This window comes from Pteronotus mesoamericanus, unplaced genomic scaffold (assembly GCF_021234165.1).
Source record: "Pteronotus mesoamericanus isolate MK-2021 breed Mesoamerican mustached bat unplaced genomic scaffold, CSHL_Meso_final contig_101, whole genome shotgun sequence".
Classification (NCBI taxonomy): Eukaryota; Metazoa; Chordata; class Mammalia; order Chiroptera; family Mormoopidae; genus Pteronotus; species Pteronotus mesoamericanus.
The window spans coordinates 7,205,662-7,225,122 of NW_026555001.1; the positions used below are offsets into that span (position 1 = coordinate 7,205,662).

General features: G+C 38.8%; 1 protein-coding gene across 2 annotated transcripts in view; it reads left to right on the plus strand.

The window, feature by feature from the left end:
- Window positions 1–325: 325 nt before the first annotated feature.
- HNRNPLL (heterogeneous nuclear ribonucleoprotein L like) overlaps window positions 326–19,461 on the plus strand; it is a 42,567-nt gene continuing 23,431 nt past the window's right edge. For both annotated transcript variants that reach the window (XM_054567632.1, XM_054567641.1), the window contains exons 1-2: window positions 326–832; window positions 13,895–14,013. In XM_054567632.1, coding sequence (XP_054423607.1) covers window positions 641–832; window positions 13,895–14,013 — 311 coding nt within the window. In that variant the 5' untranslated portion in view covers window positions 326–640. The remainder of the gene's footprint in view (window positions 833–13,894; window positions 14,014–19,461) is intronic.

Consider the following 19,461-nt stretch of genomic DNA (forward strand, 5'->3'; position numbering starts at 1 on the left):
GGTTAGCCTAACAGCGTTAACTGCCACGGGGATGCAACCGCTGCCAGGTGGCGCGCGGCGAGCGTTGCGCGATCTGGAGTCTTAGGCCAGCGTGGAGTTCAAAAGGTGGAGGGAGAAAGGCCATGCAAGCCGTGGGGGTTTTTGACCAACGGCCCTTCGAGCCAATTGGAAGCCTGGTCGACTTTTTCCCCTGCCAATAGGGAGCGAGACCCAGGTTGGGGTGGGCGGGGAAGCGCTTCCCGAGGGCTGCGGCTGGATTTGATCCTAAGCGGTCACAGCAAAGGCGGGGGCGGAGGCTCGGCCTGGGCGGCGGGCAGCGGATCCGGGGAGGAGGGAAGACCGGAAGCCACGGTCTCGTCCCATCCTTAAGATTCACTCCCCGGGGCTGGGAGCGGAGACGGAGGAGCGAGGACAGGCTGAATGTTGGCTCCTTAGTACCAGGGAGCGGCCGCTCGGGAGCCTCCTCCCCGGGCGCTCTCCGTACGCACTCGGCTCCTGCGCGCGCCGCCCCGGAGGACGACCCGGCCGCGCAGACCTCGTTGAGGACGCACTGCCCGCGGCGGGGACTGACCGGCGGTCCGAGGCCCGCACCACGCAGCCACCCCCACCCGCCTGCCCGCCTGTCCCTCCGGCCGCCGCCATGTCCTCCTCCTCATCCTCCCCCAGGGAGACGTACGAGGAGGATCGGGAGTATGAGAGCCAGGCCAAGCGCCTCAAGACCGAGGAGGGGGAGATCGACTACTCGGCCGAGGAAGGCGAAAACCGCCGGGAAGCGACGCCCCGGGGCGGGGGCGATGGCGGCGGCGGCGGCGGCCGGAGCTTCTCACAGCCGGTAACAAAGCGCGGCGCCCTGTCCACTGTGCCTGGGGGCTCCCCGGGAAGCAGGGCCCGGTGGCGGGGACTCGGCTCCGGGCCTCCCTCCCGCCTCATTTCCCTTTACTGCTGCGCCGACTGGGTCGGGAAGCTCCGGCTCTTCTCTTTGGGTTCTTGTTACTTGCCCTACCTGTTTTCCGCATCCCGATCGCGAATCAGGCCCTGGCCTGGCCGCAGGCCCTGGCGCGAGTCGGCTGCCGTCCCTGAACTTGGAGAGGGTCGCGGGAGGGGGCGGTGGGGAGGCGTTACTTGGGATCCGGGGGCGGAGTGGGGGGCCTTTGGTGCGCGATGAGCTCTTTGTTAGTTTAACTCTTCGGACTGCTGGCCGGCGTCTGGACGACCCGTTCGCTCCTTTCAGCCCCTCTTCCCCCAGCATCCGCCTGCTGGTCGCGGCCACAGGATGGTTACCTCTGTTGAGCCGAGGACGCTTCGCCTAGGTCGGGTGGAGAGTCTCAACCAAACGATTGATTACGTTTTGGCGCTCACACCCTAGTTCCCCTGAAGGTTTAACTTAAAAATGTTTACTCTTGGCCGGTAGGGCGTGCATGCTTTACCTACCCAGTTATAAGATTATTACTTAATACAGTTTTTAGCTCTTCGGTTTAAAAAATTGTATTGGTAAGTGTTAGACATTCCTACTTTCAAATAAAACAAATCTTAAAATCACTTCAGGTTTTCATTGACAGTTCTTTTCCAGATTGGCCCCACTACAGGAGGAACTGAACCCAGGACAGCATTAAACACACGTTCCTAGATTCTTGTTTCTCTCATCAAAAATGTTAGGTGGAGGTAAAAGGAATATGAAAATCGTTTTATCCACAGCAAACAGTAACTTAGCTTCAGTTGGATGGAGACTTTAAGGAAACAAGCAAAGAAGAAGTTTTTGCCCTATTTTGGTGCATTAAGCTGTATTAATAACTTAGATGTTCTTTAAACATTTGACACATTTTAATTGTGATTTCATTTTTCATTTTTTTTGCCTTTTTGTTTTTCCCTTTTCTTAATTGTGATTTTTTTAAAAGCAAACTTTACTGGAAACTTATGAAATTGTACACATATGTTATTAAGTTAAAGTGGTTTTCACCTTTGCTAAGAAGCAAATTAGAAGTCCTTTAGATATTGTTTGAATTTTTATGTGAAAAGAAAAACCTGATTAGTAGTCCCCAAACTTCTGTTAGAGTTTACAGATACAGTAATGTGACAGGTAAGGTGGTAACACATTTTAAAAAGGAACTCTTTCTTTCCATGAATAAAATATCTTCCTTATGGCTAGATAGTACATTAATTTTTGTGCCTGGCGATTTGGGATATTCAAAATGTAACTTGCGAAGTGTAAATAAAGAAAGTACATTTTCTTCTTTAAAGAAAATGCCCAAAGCCATTTCCATTGTGGAAGTTGGAAGCAGTAATATAAGATGCATTGGATCAGTGCGTTTCTTTTGCCAAAAGTCTTGCTTGAGTTTTTGTGCAGCATCACGAAATGAAAGACACTTAGTTTATTAAAAAAACAAAAAGTTAAACATTAAGCCAGTAGTGTAGGATGTTGGGAAGAAAATAATACATAATTAATGTAACCAGAGTGATTTGTATCGAGCAGTGGAAATAGCACCAGGCAGGACTTAGGGAGAGTCAGAAATCGAAGCTGGCATGATATTTATGTGACCTTAAGAAAGTCAGTTACCTGTGCTGCTTTCTCTTGGTCTGTAAAATGTGGAAGTTCAACTACATGCCTTCCATATCTGAAGTTGTAGTTTAGTGATTAATGTGATGCAGCTTTTAAATTATTCAGGCAGGAACTAATGTATGCAGGTTCAGTTATAAATTCAAATTTTTGTTTTATCTTACTGCTGCTGTTAATGATTCTTAAGTGAGGGTGAATTGCTTTTATTTAACAGTAGAACCCATATTGCACTGCGAAATCTAATGAATGCCCATTTTTCCTATTTTTAAACAATTTTCTTGATGTAATTTTTGGTACTTTTGAAATTGCACCTGTGGAAACCAGTACATAGGAAAATTCTATTAGGATAGGAATTTTTTGGATTGAAGTTTACTGTGCAGTGCATCATCGTCTAGAGCTATGGTAATTCATGGAACTGAAAAGGGTTTGGCTGAGCCCTAGTGGTCCTTCAGACCAGCTGGAGAAGAAGTACCTTTGTGTTCAAACTGTTAAAAGTAAAATGCAGATTAGGTTACAATGATGGGCAGTCTTCAAATATAGTTGGAAGTTTGTAAAGTGCAAAGTAAGACTTTCAAAGATTAACATTGTTTAGCCTTTTGTAATTATTTTTATGAGTGCTTTACTAATATATAAACTAGATATAAAGAGGAAAGTGAGTACATATTTAAGAACAATAGTGTTTCTACAGATGCTCCTTATTTAAGGATGAATTGGTCATTGTGAATGATGATGATGTTTTAAGGTACAAAGAGAAATGATTTAAATAGTTTGGACATAAGAAATAAGCCATCTTTCAAATTCGTGTCTTACAGTGCTTATTTTGAAGAGCAAAAATTCCCTGAGTAGTTTAGATTCATTGGGATACATTGTTGAACAAAGCTGGATTCTGGAGGTTTGTGCTGTATATTACACAGTTACTTTATTCTTCGGAGTAAGTGTTGTTCTTAAGTTTAGCAGGCATGACCTTCAAAATTATATTAATTGTGCCCTGGATGGTGTGGCTCAGTGGATTGAGTGCCTGCCTATGAACCAAGTGCTCACTGGTTTGATTCCCAGTCAGAGCACATGCCTGGGTTGCAGGCCAGATCCCCAATAGGGGCCACTTGAGAGACAACCACACGATGTTCTCTCCCTCCCTTCCCCCTGTCTAAAAATAAATAAATAAAATCTTTAAAAAATTATATTAATTATAAATTTCTGTACCTGCTTACTTTTAAGAAAGCAGTTTGACTTCCAAATATTGGGGCTCCACTTTGCAAAAGTAATTGAGAAATTGAAATGGGAGGTTACCTAGAAAAGATCGGTTTTTACAAAGGCTGGTATCAATAAAAATTTTTGGAGTACTAATTTCTTTTGGAGACTTACAAGTTTTTCTTTAACTCTATTCTGTTAGTTAACAGGAAATTAAAGATGATTAACGTGGTTTGCTGATGAGAAAATTTATGTTTCAATGTTTATTCAATAGACTTTTAAGATGGCAAAATGTGAAGATGAAAATGTAGATCCTAGGATTTCTAAATAATAGGATATTATGTAGAGACTCTAGTTCGAATTTGAGACACCCTATCATACTTTAATGATCTAAAATTACAGTGATGATAGGAATAGTATGATAGTTGATTGGATGAATGTGGGAGATTGGATGAGGTCACTTTGTCAGCTTATCTCCCACAGGAAAAGTTTAGAGACCATGACAGGGCGCGTAGTAACTGTACTCTGGGGAGCAGAACGTCTCAAGCATGTGTGCCCTGGAGGTAAGTGCCAGATCCTTCAGGCTTCTATAGCAGAAAAAATCGCCTTTAGCGCAGCTGCTGCAGTGAGTGAGGATTTTCAGTCCTACTTTTGGGAAAGAAATGAAAAGCCGTAGGTATTACCATCTTTTGGTTTTATTCTTCCGTGTGAGAAATAAAGTGAAAAGAGCTGTTAATAGAGCCGTGAGCCCAAGCAGGGCAAGTGCCTCGGCTCTGCTGTCAGTGTGCTTGGGCACTCCATCTGCCACCTGTCACGTGAGATGGTTAGAATAGATGATCACTGTGATCTCATAACTCATTAAAAAAATAATTCTTGAACCCCTACCTAATATGCCAGGTGCAGTTACTTCTCAGTGATATAATAGTTTAAAAAAAAAAAAGAAAGAAAAATTCTGTATCTAAAAATCAATGAGTCTACATCATTTAGTTTCTTTTTTTTCTGTGAAATTGAATATGATTTTCAAAGCTTGCAGTTGCAGTCACAGCAACAACTTAGATGAACTTAAGCAAAACTAAAAGGGGGCAGGGGTAGGGGATCTGTTGGCCCATATAACTGAGAAGGCCAGGTTGTGGCTCTAGTTTTGGGCATGGCCGGACCCAGGGATTTAGATTATGTCATAGGGCCTTGATTCTGTCTCTTTCCATGTTTCGGTTCTATTTTAAAACTTAGCCAGTAAAGACGACATTCTCAGTTCCCCAGTGCCCATTTATCTCCTCCTGTCAACCACTTTTTTACCTCTCACTTCGTTTCCCCAGCTAATCAGCGTGCCATCTCTGAACTTGGGGAGGCATGACGTGGGACTGAGAATGCCAATATAATATGCATTGAAGAGGTTTTTTTCTTTTCCTTTTTTTTTTGTTGTGTTTATGCAGAAGTGGGAAGGAGTTCTGAGAAGACAAAATCAAAGGATTTATAGTACATGAGAAAAAAATTATTTTTAAAAAAGTTATTTGAATCATATGGCTGTTCTTTTTTTTTAAATCTTTGCTCTGTTAGGTGATCAAATATACCTAAAAACTTTGGATAGGTGTATTAAAGTGGCTCCCATTTTTTGGTCTGTTGTAGTGTTTCTCTTAAAAAAGAAAAAGACCAAGTAAAGAGATGTGATTGTTTAGTAAGAAAAAAATGTATTTAAACTCTTAACCAGTGTGAGCTAAAAAATATTTACAGGTGCCCCTTCAAAGTATTTTTTTCTTGATCTGTATGAAGTCTCCAAAGTCAAAGAAGGGATAATATTAAGTATCTGGAGGTGCTCTACTTCTTTCTTGATACTACATTAAAAATTCTAATGTATCCAGAGAAAAATTATCAGAATGGAGAGGGCACTTAAAAATCACATCATACGGGGAGTGGTAGAAGAACCTGGGAGGATATTTAACCTGAAGTGTAAACTTAAAGGTGTGATTTAAGAAATCATTATAAGTAGTCCTGGCTGGTGTGGCTCAGTGGATTGAGCGCCAGACTGTGAAGCAAAGGGTGTTGCCAGTTTGATTCCCAGTCAGGGCACATGCCTGGGCTGTGGGCTAGGTACCCAGTAGAGGGTTCACAAGAGGCAACCACACATTGATGTTTCTCTCCCTCTCTTTCTCCCTCTCCCTCTCTCTAAAAATAAATAAACAAAATCTTAAAAAAAAAAAAAGGCTATAAAAAAAGGAATCACTCTAAGTAATTGAAGGTTATGTAGAAAGAATAACAGTAGGGGTGCCAACTAATATTGAAACTTTATTCAATAACTAGCACTGCTGGGCATTTTATATTTTTTGTTTATTTATTATAATCTTACATGGTGAGGATATTGTTCTGTTCTTTTTCTTTTTTTTAAATAGTGAAACTCAGAAAGGTTAAGTAACTAGCCTAAGATCACTGAGCCAGTAAGTGTCCAGAGATTCAAAGGTTGATCTGACTCTAGACACCATTTTGGATAGGAATCTACAGAGACAGAAATGGATGCAATATTATGAAGAGTTTTCTAAAAATACAGTGGATTGTCTCAGCAGGTAGTGTGTTTCCTGTCATTGGAGGTGTTTAAGGAGAGGCTGTGCATCTTTGTGTCTGGAGTTGGCAGATGAATTATTTAATTTGAGGTTGGTCTTAATCTTGTTGTAGGAGGCCATGAAAGAGAGTTCATTGGCTCTTGAGCACATGTGCATAGGGATGTTGGGAAACAAAAAAGCCTAAGGACCTTGTGCCTGGCCTTTGTGAGTTTACAGTTAAATTATTGCTTTTCTGTATGAAGAGATGTTAATGGGTCCTGCTTATTCCTCTTAGATTGAAGCTTCCCTTTTAATAGAGCTTGGTCTTCAATCTGCAGTTGTCAAAATCAGCACTTAAGATTGGTATTATTAGAGTTTGTCCTTGAGATTGCCTTTGAGAGACAGAGAGTTTGGAATGGTTATGACTAGGCTAGTCTGTAGCCTGCCATGGGGACCAAATAATGGCTCCATAATTGATCCAGCTTGCCTAAAGAAAGGATTGAGTAATTAAAAAAGAAAAATACATACATAAATTGCAGGCATACTTTCATTTGCTAGGTACTTAACTTGGAATATTGTTTCTAGATATAAATAGGCCAGGAGAGAGCCTAGACAACTAAACACTTGGAATGGAAAGAAATGTGGGCTTTTGTATGAGAAAGAGTTTTTAAAAATTAATTAAGCTGGAGACAATGTGATTGAAGTATTAATATATGAATGGGGTAAACACTACTGATTGATTAACGAATTTAGGAATTAAATGCATAGTATGATGCTTCAAAGAGGCAATTTTAAGGTCGAGAAAAGTAGCTTTACCTAAATGACTTAAGATTTTTTGTCACCAGTATACAGTATAAGTAGAAATAGAAGAAAACTTCCCCCCCCCCCCAGAAAAGTCAGCGTAATGCACTTTCATTGCAATAACGAAACTTGCAGCTCATTTGTAGTGCTGGGGTTGGGGGTTGGGGGTTAGGCAGCAGTAATTTCTCTCATCAAATCAGTCCACAGGGCAGTCAAGGAGTGAGAGGAGGGGAAGGAAAAACCGAGAAACTGAGATCGGCAGGGGGAACTAAGTATCAAACAACAGGAGATGCTGCAGCTGTGATGACTAGCATCATTTAAGGTAACCCTCAAGGATTTGTCACCGTGGCTGGGTACAAACAACACCTTCAATTTTATCTTTTCATTTAAGTTCTTAAAATTTAGGAAGTGGAGCCTGGAAAGCTACGAGATTATAAAAGTCCTGAATATCTTAGAAAAAACTCCCAGGACGCAGGATGCGGGATGCGGGGTGGGTGGGGAGCCAAGCCGCAAAGAAGGCTTCAGAGGTTCCTGCCGGCCCAGGGCCAGGTACCTGTAGTGCCCAACATCACAGTGAAAATGGTTTGCTTTTAAAAGGCAGAGGGTTTAAGGGGAGAGTGGGATAGGGTAGTTGAGGCAAGGGCTCTCCCCCTCCCCACTTCAGTTTTGGATAGGGCTCTTAATCCAACCCAAAGACATCTCTCAACTTGGAGATAATTCGACCCTCAGCAGCACCTCAGATCTTCTATAGCTTTGTAGCGCAGCAGCAAGAATGTTTATAATAGGTAAAAAATTTCATCCAAAAAATAAAAATAAAGATTCTTGTACCCTTCCCTCTGCCCCTACACACATACCAATTCCTAGTCTGAAAGTAACCATTATTTGTGCTGTAAATACTTGACTAATACTTAATTGGAAACCTAGATCCAAAAGACTGAAACTGAATCTTCACCCTAAAAGGAAAGCAAAATAAAAAAAGTAGTTTGAGGTTTATGGCATATAGTTTAGGTCAACACGCATACAAAGAGAAATGGGAAGAGCAAAACTGGATGACAACACATTCTGTCGGGACAGATGTACAGAGTAGTGGAACATCAGGAAAAGCTCCATAGGGATTCAGGAGGCACATTCCTCTGGCACATCCAAGAAGAAGGGGCTCCGGGAGTAGGCCCTTCCTGTCATTCCAGTTTTAGAAACTCCCCGTCAAAGAGGAGAGTGGCTTTTAGGTGGGATGTTACCTGGGTACCCAGTAGCACCATAGGCACAGTCTGGGGAGATAGTTTGGCTCTCCGACTCATAGTCAGCTGGGCAACCCCATCTTTCCAGCCTCGGATCACCTCCTGCTTGCCTTTCATAAGGTTAAAGGGTTGGTTTGGGTTCCTAAGAGGAATCAGATTCTTGTTCATGTTTACGCATCCCCGCGTGGGGCACTACGCAGGTCTGGCGCTTCAGGAAACTCCGCCCATGTCCCCCTGCACTGCCTTGGCGAAGCTGTGGTGGCTGTGGGCTCAGCGGTCTGGCGGCTTGATGGGCGGGGAGGACCAGCACCCGACCTGGTGGTGGTTCCGTGGCTTTGCCTTTTCCCCAAGAAAATAATGATCTAAGAAAAGTAATTTGGCGGGTAATGGGGGAGGTAAAAATAGAGTTTGAAAAGATATCTTTAATATATGTTTATATTTGGAAACAACTCTAGGGTTTTGTTTTTCTTTTTAAATTGCAGAAAGGATAAGGAATTTTTAAGGTCAAGAAAAGGAGACATAAATATCAAGCAGGTAAACTGATGAATAGCAAGTTCATTGAATAGGAATGAAGGAGATACAAGGGGCATAGAATATGTTGTTTTCTCACTTGAGGTTGAGATAATCCATCTTCTCCTAAATACCATATTCATAGTATTTAATATTTTCCAGCTTTTACAGAATGACTTGAGTCTCGATGTCTTTCATTTGTAAATATAACTAAATAATAGAATTGGCCCTGTAATCGATTTTTTTTGTGAGAAGACCAATTTGAATAAAAATCATTCTTTAGAACTATGTACAAGATAGTGGTTATCCATGATGGGAAGGGAGGTAGGAAGAGGAGATGTGTTCAACTGATTGGTAGTTTCATTTCTTAGACTGGGTGGTAAGTTATAATGTTCTTCATTCTGCTTTGTAGGTCTTTATTATTATATAATAAAACATTTCTCCCATTTTTTATTATGTAACATGTTCAATTACATATTCTATCTTTGACATTTCGTTATTTGGGATTTTTATCTCTGTCTATATCTGTTTATATACATACATTTTTTCCCCTAAAGTGTTTGAAAGTAACTTACAGACATCACAATTATCCTTAAATATCCCAGCTATTCCTAGGAATTAGAGATATCCTTACCTATACCATTACTATTATGACATCCAAGACAATAATTCCATTATATAATCTAATATCCTGCCTACTTAAATTCTCCAGTTTGCCCCTAAGATGTCTTTTATAGCAGTTTCTATTTATTGTAAAATGAAGGCTCACATATTGCATTTGGTTGCTGTCTATCTTTAGTCTCAATCTGAAATCTTTCACTGTTTTTTGATATTAACTTTCTGAAGAGTCAAGGCCAGTATAGCTTTCTCTTGCACTTTTACCTTTACCAGCTAATTTCTAAGGATCAGTGGAGATGACTGTCTTATTTTTTGCAGCTTAGTATTGTCTTAGAGTAAAACTTGTTATTTATACTTTAAATGTTTGTTTATATGTAGGTTTTAAGGTGTTGCTTAGCCCTCTTCCTGCATTATTGTTGTCTGGTTATATTTAAGAGCTTAGTGGTGATAATACACATTTGGTTGTTGACTTCATGGAGGCAGGGTCTTATTTGTTAAGGTTGCTAAGAGAAACCTGGTTACATATGGAACAATCAGAATGATTTGTTTGAAATTCAGTGACATGTAAACATAGAAGAAACTAAACCTAAGCAATTCAAATGAAACTCCAAGGATTAAAGTAGTATTTGCAGAGCACTGGAATTATTTGTTGGCTCTGACATGAGCATAGTCCCGTGGTTACTTTATATATTCAAATCAGTTCTTTAAATTCTGGCATAATTTTTTATTGGCAGAGCATTATGTTTATTATATTTTTCTAACAGTCTTTATAATGAAAAAAATTGGTGAGTTTTTTCGAATAGCTACAAAGGGGTTTAATTTTCTTAAAATGATTCTTAAGTTTTAATGGTGCTTTTAGATTAGTCTGTAGGACCCCTGAAAAAAACTTCCATTTAATATATTTTTTGGGATACATATCTATATCTATCTTATCTATCTATATGTGTATATGAAGTTATTTCTGAAGTGATGCAAGAGAGGTACCCAGCAGCTAGCTGTGAATACAAATCTTTGTCTTAATAGAACTTGATAAGTAAATGAAAGAGCTATTTTAATTTTCAAAGTAATTCTCCTACATAGCCCCTTGTATAAATTTAAGTTGTCAAGTGTACTGCTGAGTGACTTCAAATTATGGTGGGGTGAGGTAACCAATTAAACAGGATAAAAGGTGATATAAATCTACTATATTACAGAAAAAATAAAGTATATAATCTTTATTTTAAAGAAAAATTTTAAACTAGGACTTTTTGTTCATTTGGACTACTTGAGATTTTGATTTTATGGGGGTTAAATTATGAGATTATGAGTATAAAATGTATTTCTGATCTTAGCATGCTTTGTGTTACCTGCTAATGTTGTTTATAAGATTTTCTTGAAGTTGAAATAGGTTATTAAATAACTTACTTTCACCTCTGAGAAAGAACGCACCTTTTTATTTATTTATTTGTATTTATTTTTTTTTGCTCTGCTTGCTTTTATTAAGCACTGCCTTTTCATATATTTAGTATGGACACGATCACTTCAAGGACAGTGGGACAACTACATTTTGAGCTCGACTCCTAACACATTAACATCATTTATTTTTACCCCGGGCATTTTTGTATAAAACAATGATCATACATACATATCTAAAGTGTATTAAGGTATAAGCCTTTTGCCAATTTCTTTATTAAGGCAGCGGAAAAACAGCCCCACTCTTTTACAGCTCTTAGAGCTCACACATCTTTGGGGTTTCACATTCAAGTTATTAAGTGCCTACGTAACTATGTCCAGCACCTGAAGAGAGAAGCCTATCACTGTGAAGACTGCAGGAGAAGTTCCGTAGGGTGAAGAAAGTTTTAGGGAGGGGAGTCACTAAAGCAATTTTAAGAAGTGATTGTAATCCTTTATGAAAAACTTAGTATATTAAGTTATAAAACTATACAATTTAGAAAATTAGATTGACAAAGTGTCTCGTTAGATTACATTTTTGATACAGGTTTCCTCTCAGTCAGTTATTCTATTAGCCTGAGCCCTGAAATCTCCCTCCTGCTCACTATTTAATTGATGATGCTATTACAGTTGTCCTGATTTTTCCCACTCTGACCCCTCTCCACCTGGTGCCCTCAGTTCCCTCCAGCAGTCTCCCCCCTTAGTTCATGTCCATGGGTCATGCATGTAAGTTTTTTGGCTCCTCTATTTTCCTATACTGTTAACATCTCCTGTCTATTCTGTACGTACCAATTTGTACTTCCTTTTTTTTTTTTTTTTTTAAGATTTTACTTATTTAATTTTTTAGAGGGAAAGGGAGAGAGAAAGAGCAGGGGAGAAACATCATTGTGTGGTTGCCACCTGCATGTCCCTAATCAGGGGCTCCACCGACAACATGGGCATGTGCCCTGATTGGGAATTGAACCAGCAACCCTTTCATTTGCAGGCTGGCACTCAATCCACTGAGCCACACCAGCCCGGGCCCAATTTGTACTTGTTAATCGCTGCACCTTTTCCTCCATTTTCCCCCTTTCCCCTCCTAGTTCATGACCCTCCAAATGATCTCCATATTTATGGTTCTGAGTCTGTTCTGCTTGTTTTTTAGATTCAGTTGTTGATAGTTGTGAGTTTATTGCCATTTTAATGTTCATAATTTTGATCTTCTTTATCTTAAGTCCCTTTAACATTCCTTATAATAATGGTGTGGTGATAATGAACTCCTTTAGCTTTTCCTTGTCTGGGAATTACTTTATTTGCCCTTCATTTCTAAATGATACCTTTGCTGGATAGAGTAATATAGGGTGTAGGTCCTTGCTGTTCATCACTTTGAACACTTCTTGCCAGTCCCTTCTCGGCTGCAAAATTTCTTTTGAGAAATCAGCTGACAGTCTTATGGGAACTCCTTTGTAGGTAACTCTCTGCTTTTCTCTTGCTGCTTTTAAGATTCTCTCTTTATTTTTAACCTTTGGCATTTTAATTATGATGTGTCTTGGTGTGGTCCTCTTTGTGTCCATCTTGTTGAGACTTTCTGTGTTTCCTGGGCTTATGTGTGTATTTCCTTCACCAAATTAGGGAGGTTCTCTTTCATTATTTTTTCAAATATGTTTTCTATTTCTTGCTCCTTTCCTTCCAGTACCCCTATGATTCGAATATTGGTAACTTTTGATGTTGTCACAGAGGTTTCTTAGCCTGTCCTTGTTTTTTTGAATTCTTTTTACTTCTTGCAGTTCTGATTGAATGTTTTTTTCTTCCTAATGTTCCAAATCACTGATTTGATTCTTGGCTTCATCCCACTCCCACTGTTGATTCCCTGTAAATTTTTCTTTACTTCACTTAGTGTAAACTTCGTTTCTGCCTGGGTCTTTTTTTATGCTGTTGAAGTGCCCAGTGAGTTCCTCAGACATCCTAATAACCAGTGTTTTGAACTCTGCATCTGATAGATTGATTATCTCCATTTTGTTTAGTTCTTTTTTTCTGGGTTTTTTTTCTTCATTTTGGCCACACTTCTTTGTCACCTCATTTTGGCAGCATCCCTGTGTTTCTTTCTATGTATTAGGTAGAGCTGCTTTTACTCCCTTAGTAGTATGGCCTGTTTTAGAAAAGTGCATCGGTAAGTTGGATGAGGCAAAGCCTTAGGTAATCACCAGGATGGGGCAATCCGTGTGACCCAGGTTGATGGATTCTCAGATATGGTGTCACCACTCTGTGGCTCTTTGTGGAGAATGGCTCAGAAAGGGGACGATGGCCTCTGCCATTTTGTCTGGGAGGAAGCTGTCCTCCAGCACTTACCCTGAGGCCACACACGAGTTTCTCCTTGTGTGCCACTGTGTCCTTCCAGCTGCTGCCCCAGTTGTGGAGCACAGGAGGAGTAAGTCTGTGTAAATTCTGAGTCCATTGTGAGCCCTTTAAGAGGGGACACCTGAGAATCCCACAGTTTCTTCCGCTGCCCCAAACCCCACTGGTTTTCAAAGCCGGAAGTTATGGGGACTTCTCTTCCTGGCTGGGTGGTCTGGTGTGGGGCTGGTATCCCTCTTGATTTTTACCTACCACATATGAATATGGGACTGCATGTTCCATGCCTGTGCATCTCTGCTCCTCCTACTCTTGTGTATGAGGGTGATTTCTTTAATTTTTTGGTTGTTGGATTTCCATGTAGCGTAATTTTCTGATGATTCTGGGTGATAGTTGTTTTCTAGTTCAGAAATCTAGTTGTAATATTTGCTGTGGTTTTGTGAGGAGGCAATCCACGTTTACTACGCCCCCATCTTGACCAGAAGTCTTAAGAATGCTCCTTTTTAAGAAATCAAAATTTTCATGCCAAGCATATAACTATTGATTTTACTCTTAGGTCCTATTTACTAACTTGTGAATTGCACTTTTTTTGTTTGTTTGTTTGCTTTTAACAGCAGAGTTGAATTTACTAAAAGATGCAATTTGGAATTTTAAAGTTCTAATTACAAATTATTTTCTCTTTCTAGGAGGCAGGTGGAAGTCATCATAAAGTTTCTGTTTCACCTGTTGTCCATGTTCGAGGACTCTGTGAATCTGTGGTGGAAGCAGACCTTGTAGAGGCTCTGGAAAAATTTGGGACAATATGGTAAGGACAATAAGTACTTCATACAGATTGAAAACAATATGGTAGAACAAGCCTTTCTTGGTTGCCACTGGCTTGATGTTTAACCATTGTATATGTCACATTTGTATATCACTGTATTTCTTTGTTTTTAAATGTTCTGGGATGATTCAAGGATGTATTTCTATGGCCATTATCACCTCTTACTCCCCAACCAGGTTGTGTGTAAAGTGGATTATTGATTCTTTCACATGATTTTCATTTGAGTCCATGATTCCTTCTTAAACACTGCTTTAAACCAATGAGTTGATTACACCTTTCAAATTCAGAATTTTAAGTGGTTAGTGGTACTTAAATACTGATTTTTAAAAAAATTATTTTGGAATATTTAGGAGTTGACAACTAAAAGTGGGTAGATGAAAGGTGGTAAGCATTGTTTGCTTAGCCACATGTTTCTGTGAGTTCTTATGTAGATCACGAGCAGTCAGTGTTTTATTCTAGTCTATGTTCCCCTTGTGTTTCATATTCACTCAGCCTCCTTCTTTCTCTTACCAAAACTGGTGTGTGCTGGAGAATATTGACTTAAGTGAAAACATTAGAAAAGTGAATCTGCTACCAAAAATAGACACTTAAAAATTCTTTCTAAATTATTTTTGTAGTAAGCCTTTTGTAGTAAGGTTGTTATTCTCTTCTTAGTATAGATAATCTAGAGTTGATTTTTATTTTTTCCTTGATGAATATGTTTGGGGTTTTTGTTTTAGGCCTCAGTGACACAGACTAAGTCAAACTATTTAAATGGGAGAGAAATTTCAATATATTTGCTGAGATAGTTTGATTGCTTCAGTTTCACAAAAATTTACGTGAAGTTTCTGAGTATTGAAGGGGATGATGCATAGCTAGATGGTGAGTGAGCGAGCAGAGATGTCAACAGAAAGGAATCATTGCTTCAAAGGAGTAGGAGTTGTTTTAGGTGATATCTTCCATCATGGCATCTTTTTTCTTTCTTTAGTAACTTCATTGAGAGGTAGATGACTTGGCAAACCTGTTGTCCTCAACTTGTGTACCTCAGAAATCACTGACTGTTACATGTTTTCCTTGAAGGTACAAATTGGGAATCTACATGGACATAAGAAAAGCCCCTTTCTTGAAATATCACTGAGATGACCATGTCACTGTTTAGTCATTTGGAGAGGATCTTGGAAGTTAAGTCTGTCTGGAGAGTTACACGTATACTGAAGTAGACTCCTTTGACCCTCTTTAGACTTGCCTGTTCGCTCTAGACTAACTCCATTCACTATGAGGACCTTCTAAGTGATGCATTGTCCCATGGAGTTATAAATAGATGGTTATTTTGGATTTATTTTTCTTTTGTTCTTATATATTTAGGGCATTTAAAGTTACTTTCTTATAGCCAAGAAACACTGAAGCAATGTCAGAAAAACAAGTTGATGAGCAAATATAGTCAGGAACTTTGATGTTAATTATGACCATGACCAAACGTTGGCATTAAAGAAATAGAACTAGATGTTTAAGTTGGTGAGTAATTTGAGTTACTTTGGGTGGCCTGTTCATTTTTAGACTCTATATTTGGTCCATGGTAAAGTGTTCTGTATATCAATGATACTCAGTTACCTTGCACAATACATTATTCTGCCATCAGGATTGGCCGTTATATGGATAGAAAAGTCATGAAATGATTGGAACATGAGTGTATAATTAAGAGCTTAGTTGACATAAATATGAATAATAGGCATTTCAGTTGTATGAAATGATATTGAATAAATGACTGCTATGAAAGCCGAAAGAACCTTGAATAACCTCCAATGAAAAACAAGTGTTTTCCTTCAAAATGTAGTGTTTATAGAACCTTTTTTGCCATGGCCAGTATGTCTCAGTTGGTTGGGTATCATCCTGCAAACCAAAAGGTTGCCGGTTCAATTCTGGGTCAGGGCACATGCCTGGGTTGTGAGTTCTGTCCCCAGTCGGGGTACACAAGAGGCAGCCGATAAATCCTTCTCTCTCACATTAATGTTTCTCTCCCTCTCTTTCTCCTTCACTCCCCCTTTCTCTAGAATCAGTAAAAGAAAAAAAAATTTAGAACCTTTCTCTACCTGTTTCTTATTTTGTGATGTGTAATTATAAAGATTACATTGAAACTGCTAATATTAAACAGGTGAATCACTAGGTTCACTATTTGGTACGTTTATACCTAAAAACTAGATGCATAGGAAAGAAGTTCAGGGGAAACTATAACAAAATGTTAAGAATGATTTTGTCAGGGTAATAAAATCGCTATAGTTTTGTCTTTATTCTGTAGTGGATTCATGTATTGTAATCAAAAGAATATTTAAAAATATATAGGGTCTCTTTTTCTCTCTTCCCCCTTCCATTTGCTTTTTTAAAATTCCCCCTCCCATCAAAGGAGAGGATGCCAGGTAGTGATTAGTTAAACATTTTATAACAGAACTTTTGAGACCTAATTTGTGTAGTAAATTTTTTGCCTCCTTCTGTTTTTATTTAAAATTTAGTAAACATGTCTCAATTGTAAGGTGAAAGTGCCCATTATGTCCCTTACCCTTTTTGTTTATTTTTTTCTCTTTGGTATTTCAGTCTTCCTCATATTAATGATTTTAAAAGATTTTTTAAAAATTGTGTTCCAGGCAATTTAAGTGCATTCTTAAAATATCTGCAATATTCTGATTTTCCCTTCTCTGTCTTCATATGGTGCCACTTTTCTGGGTAACCTTTTTAAGTTTTAAGCCTGTGTTTCTAGCTCGCATCTTACTGCAGTTCTAGAAAGCAGTTTTACTGTGACCAAGTCTGTAATAGGCCAATAAAGAATTTATTCTTTAATCTGTATAATTTTTCTGTTTCTGAAGAGTCAAAGGCCATTATTAACATATTTACTTGATAACATCATTTAGCTATTAAACCAACTTACATTTGTGAGAGAATATTTAGTTTTCTTTAATTTCTCTAGCATAGACCTGATTCCATGGTTTTCTTTTTTTTTTTTCTTTTTATGTCCAATACTTTAGAACTTCAGCCAGAAGTCTGTGTTTCTAAGGGGAATTTTCTTTTCAAAGAATCAGTTTGTTGGAGCATTGCCCTGTACACCAAAAGGTTGCAGGTTTGATTCCGGGTCAGGGCATGTACCTACGTTGAGGGTTCAGTCCCTGGTCAGGGCATGTACAGAAGCAACCAATCAATGTTTCTCTCCCACATTGATGTTTCTCTCTCTCTTTCTCTTTCTCTCTCTCTCTCCCCCTCCCTCCCCCCCCTTCCTCCCCACACTAAAATCCTTTGGTGAGGATTAAAAAAAAAAAAAAAAGATTGTGTATTTGAGATTCTTTTCGTTTCTTGACGTAGGCCTGTAGTGCTATGAAGTTCCCTTTCAGGACTGCTTTCTCTGTGTCTGACAGATTTTGGGTTATTGTATTCTCATTTTAATTTGTTTCAAGGTATGTTTTGACGTCTTCCTTAATCTTATTGTTAACCCATTCATTGTTGAGCAACATGTTATTTAGTCTCCATGTCTTTGTGTGTTTTTCATTTTTTCTTGTAATCGACTTCTAGTTTCATACCATTATGGTCAGAGAAGATGGTTGATATGATCACAATCTTAAATTTATTGAGACTTGTTTTGTGTCATAACATACGGTTTATTCTAGAAAATGTTCCCTGTGACTAAAAAGTATGTATATTCTGCTGCTTTGGGGTGAAATGCCCTAAAGATATCAGTTAAATCCATCTGATCTGGTGTGTCATTTAGGGTCACTGTTTCCTTGCTGGTTTTCTGTCTGGAAGATCTATCTATTCATCGATACTAATGTGTGTTAAAATCTCATTATGACTATTTTCTGTCAGTCTCTCCCCTTATGTCCATCCAGATTTATTTTATATATTTAGGTGTTCCCATGTTGGGTACATAAATGTTTACTAGAATTATATCCTCTTGTTGGATTGATCCTTTAGCATTATCCTTCTTTGTCCCTTGTTATGGCCTTTGTTTTGAAGTCTAATTTGTCTGATAGAAGTATTGCTACCACAGCCCCCCCCCCCCCGCTTTTTTTTAAAATTTCCATTTGCATGGAATATCTTTTTCCATCCCTTTACTTTTAGTCTGTGTGTATCTTATTCTGAGGTGGGTCTCTTGTAAACAGTATATATATATGGGTCTTGTTTTCTTAGCTATTCTGCTATCTTATGTCTTTTGATTAGAGCATTGAAAGCATTTACATTGAACATGATTATTGATAGGTACTTTATTTTTTTATAACTATGTTCTTGGGTTTTAAAATTTTTTATTTTTTTATAAACTTTAGTTTTTAAAACTGTGTTCCAGGTTTTTTCTCCTCCTCCTCCCTTTAACATGTTTTTTTAATACTAGTTTGGTGGTAACAAACTTCTTTAGTATTTTCTTGTCTTGGAAGCTCTATTTCTCTTTCAATTTTAAGTGATAGTCTTGCCGAGTAGAGTAGCCTTGGCTGTATGTCCTTGCTTTTCATCATTTTGAATACTTCATGCCAGTCCCTTATGGCCTCAAATGATTCTGTTAAGAAATCAGCTGACAGTCTTATGAGAGTTCCCTTGTAGGTAACTGTCTTTCTCTTGCTGCTTTTAGATTCCATGTTTCTCTTAGCCATTTTAACTACGATGTGTCCTGGTGTGGGTCTCTTTGGGTTCATATTGTTTGGAACTTTGTGCACTTTCTGAATTGTGTATCTTTTTCTTTCACCATGTTAGGGAAGTTTTCAGTCATTATTTCCTCAAATAGGTTCTTGATACCTTGTTTGCTCTCTCTTCCTCCTGGTACCCCTGTGATGTGGATGTTGTTAAGCTTCATGTTGTCCTGAAGGTTCCTTAAAGTATCCTCATTTTAAAAAATTATTTTTTCTTTTGCTTCTCTGATGGGGTATTTTCTGCTACCTTGTCTTCCAAATTGCTGATTCTGTCCTTCGCTTCATCCACTCTACTGTTTATTACTTCTAATGTATTCTTACCCTTTGTGACAGCATGGGTGGACCTGGAGAGCATTATGCCAAGTGAAACAAGCCAGTCAGAGAAAGACAAATACCATATGATTTCACTCATATGTGGAATTTAGTGAGGAAAATAAATTAACAAACAGTAGGAGTAAATGCATAAATAGAGTATAGACTGACAGCTGTCAGAGGGGAGGGTAGTTTTGGGGCTGGGAGAAAAAGGTGAAGGGGTTAAGAAAAAATGAACTCAGAGTCACACAGACAACAGTGTGGTAATTACCAGAGGGAAAGGGAGGGTGGGGGGAGGTAGAAGAGAGCATGGCGGGGGATAAATGATGATGGAAGGGTATGTGACTTGGGTGGTGAACAACATAGTACAGTATACAGATAATGTGTTATATAATTGTATACCTGAAATGTATATAATTTTATTAACCAATGTCACCCCAATAAATTCAATTAAAAAGTTAAAAATAAATAAAATAAA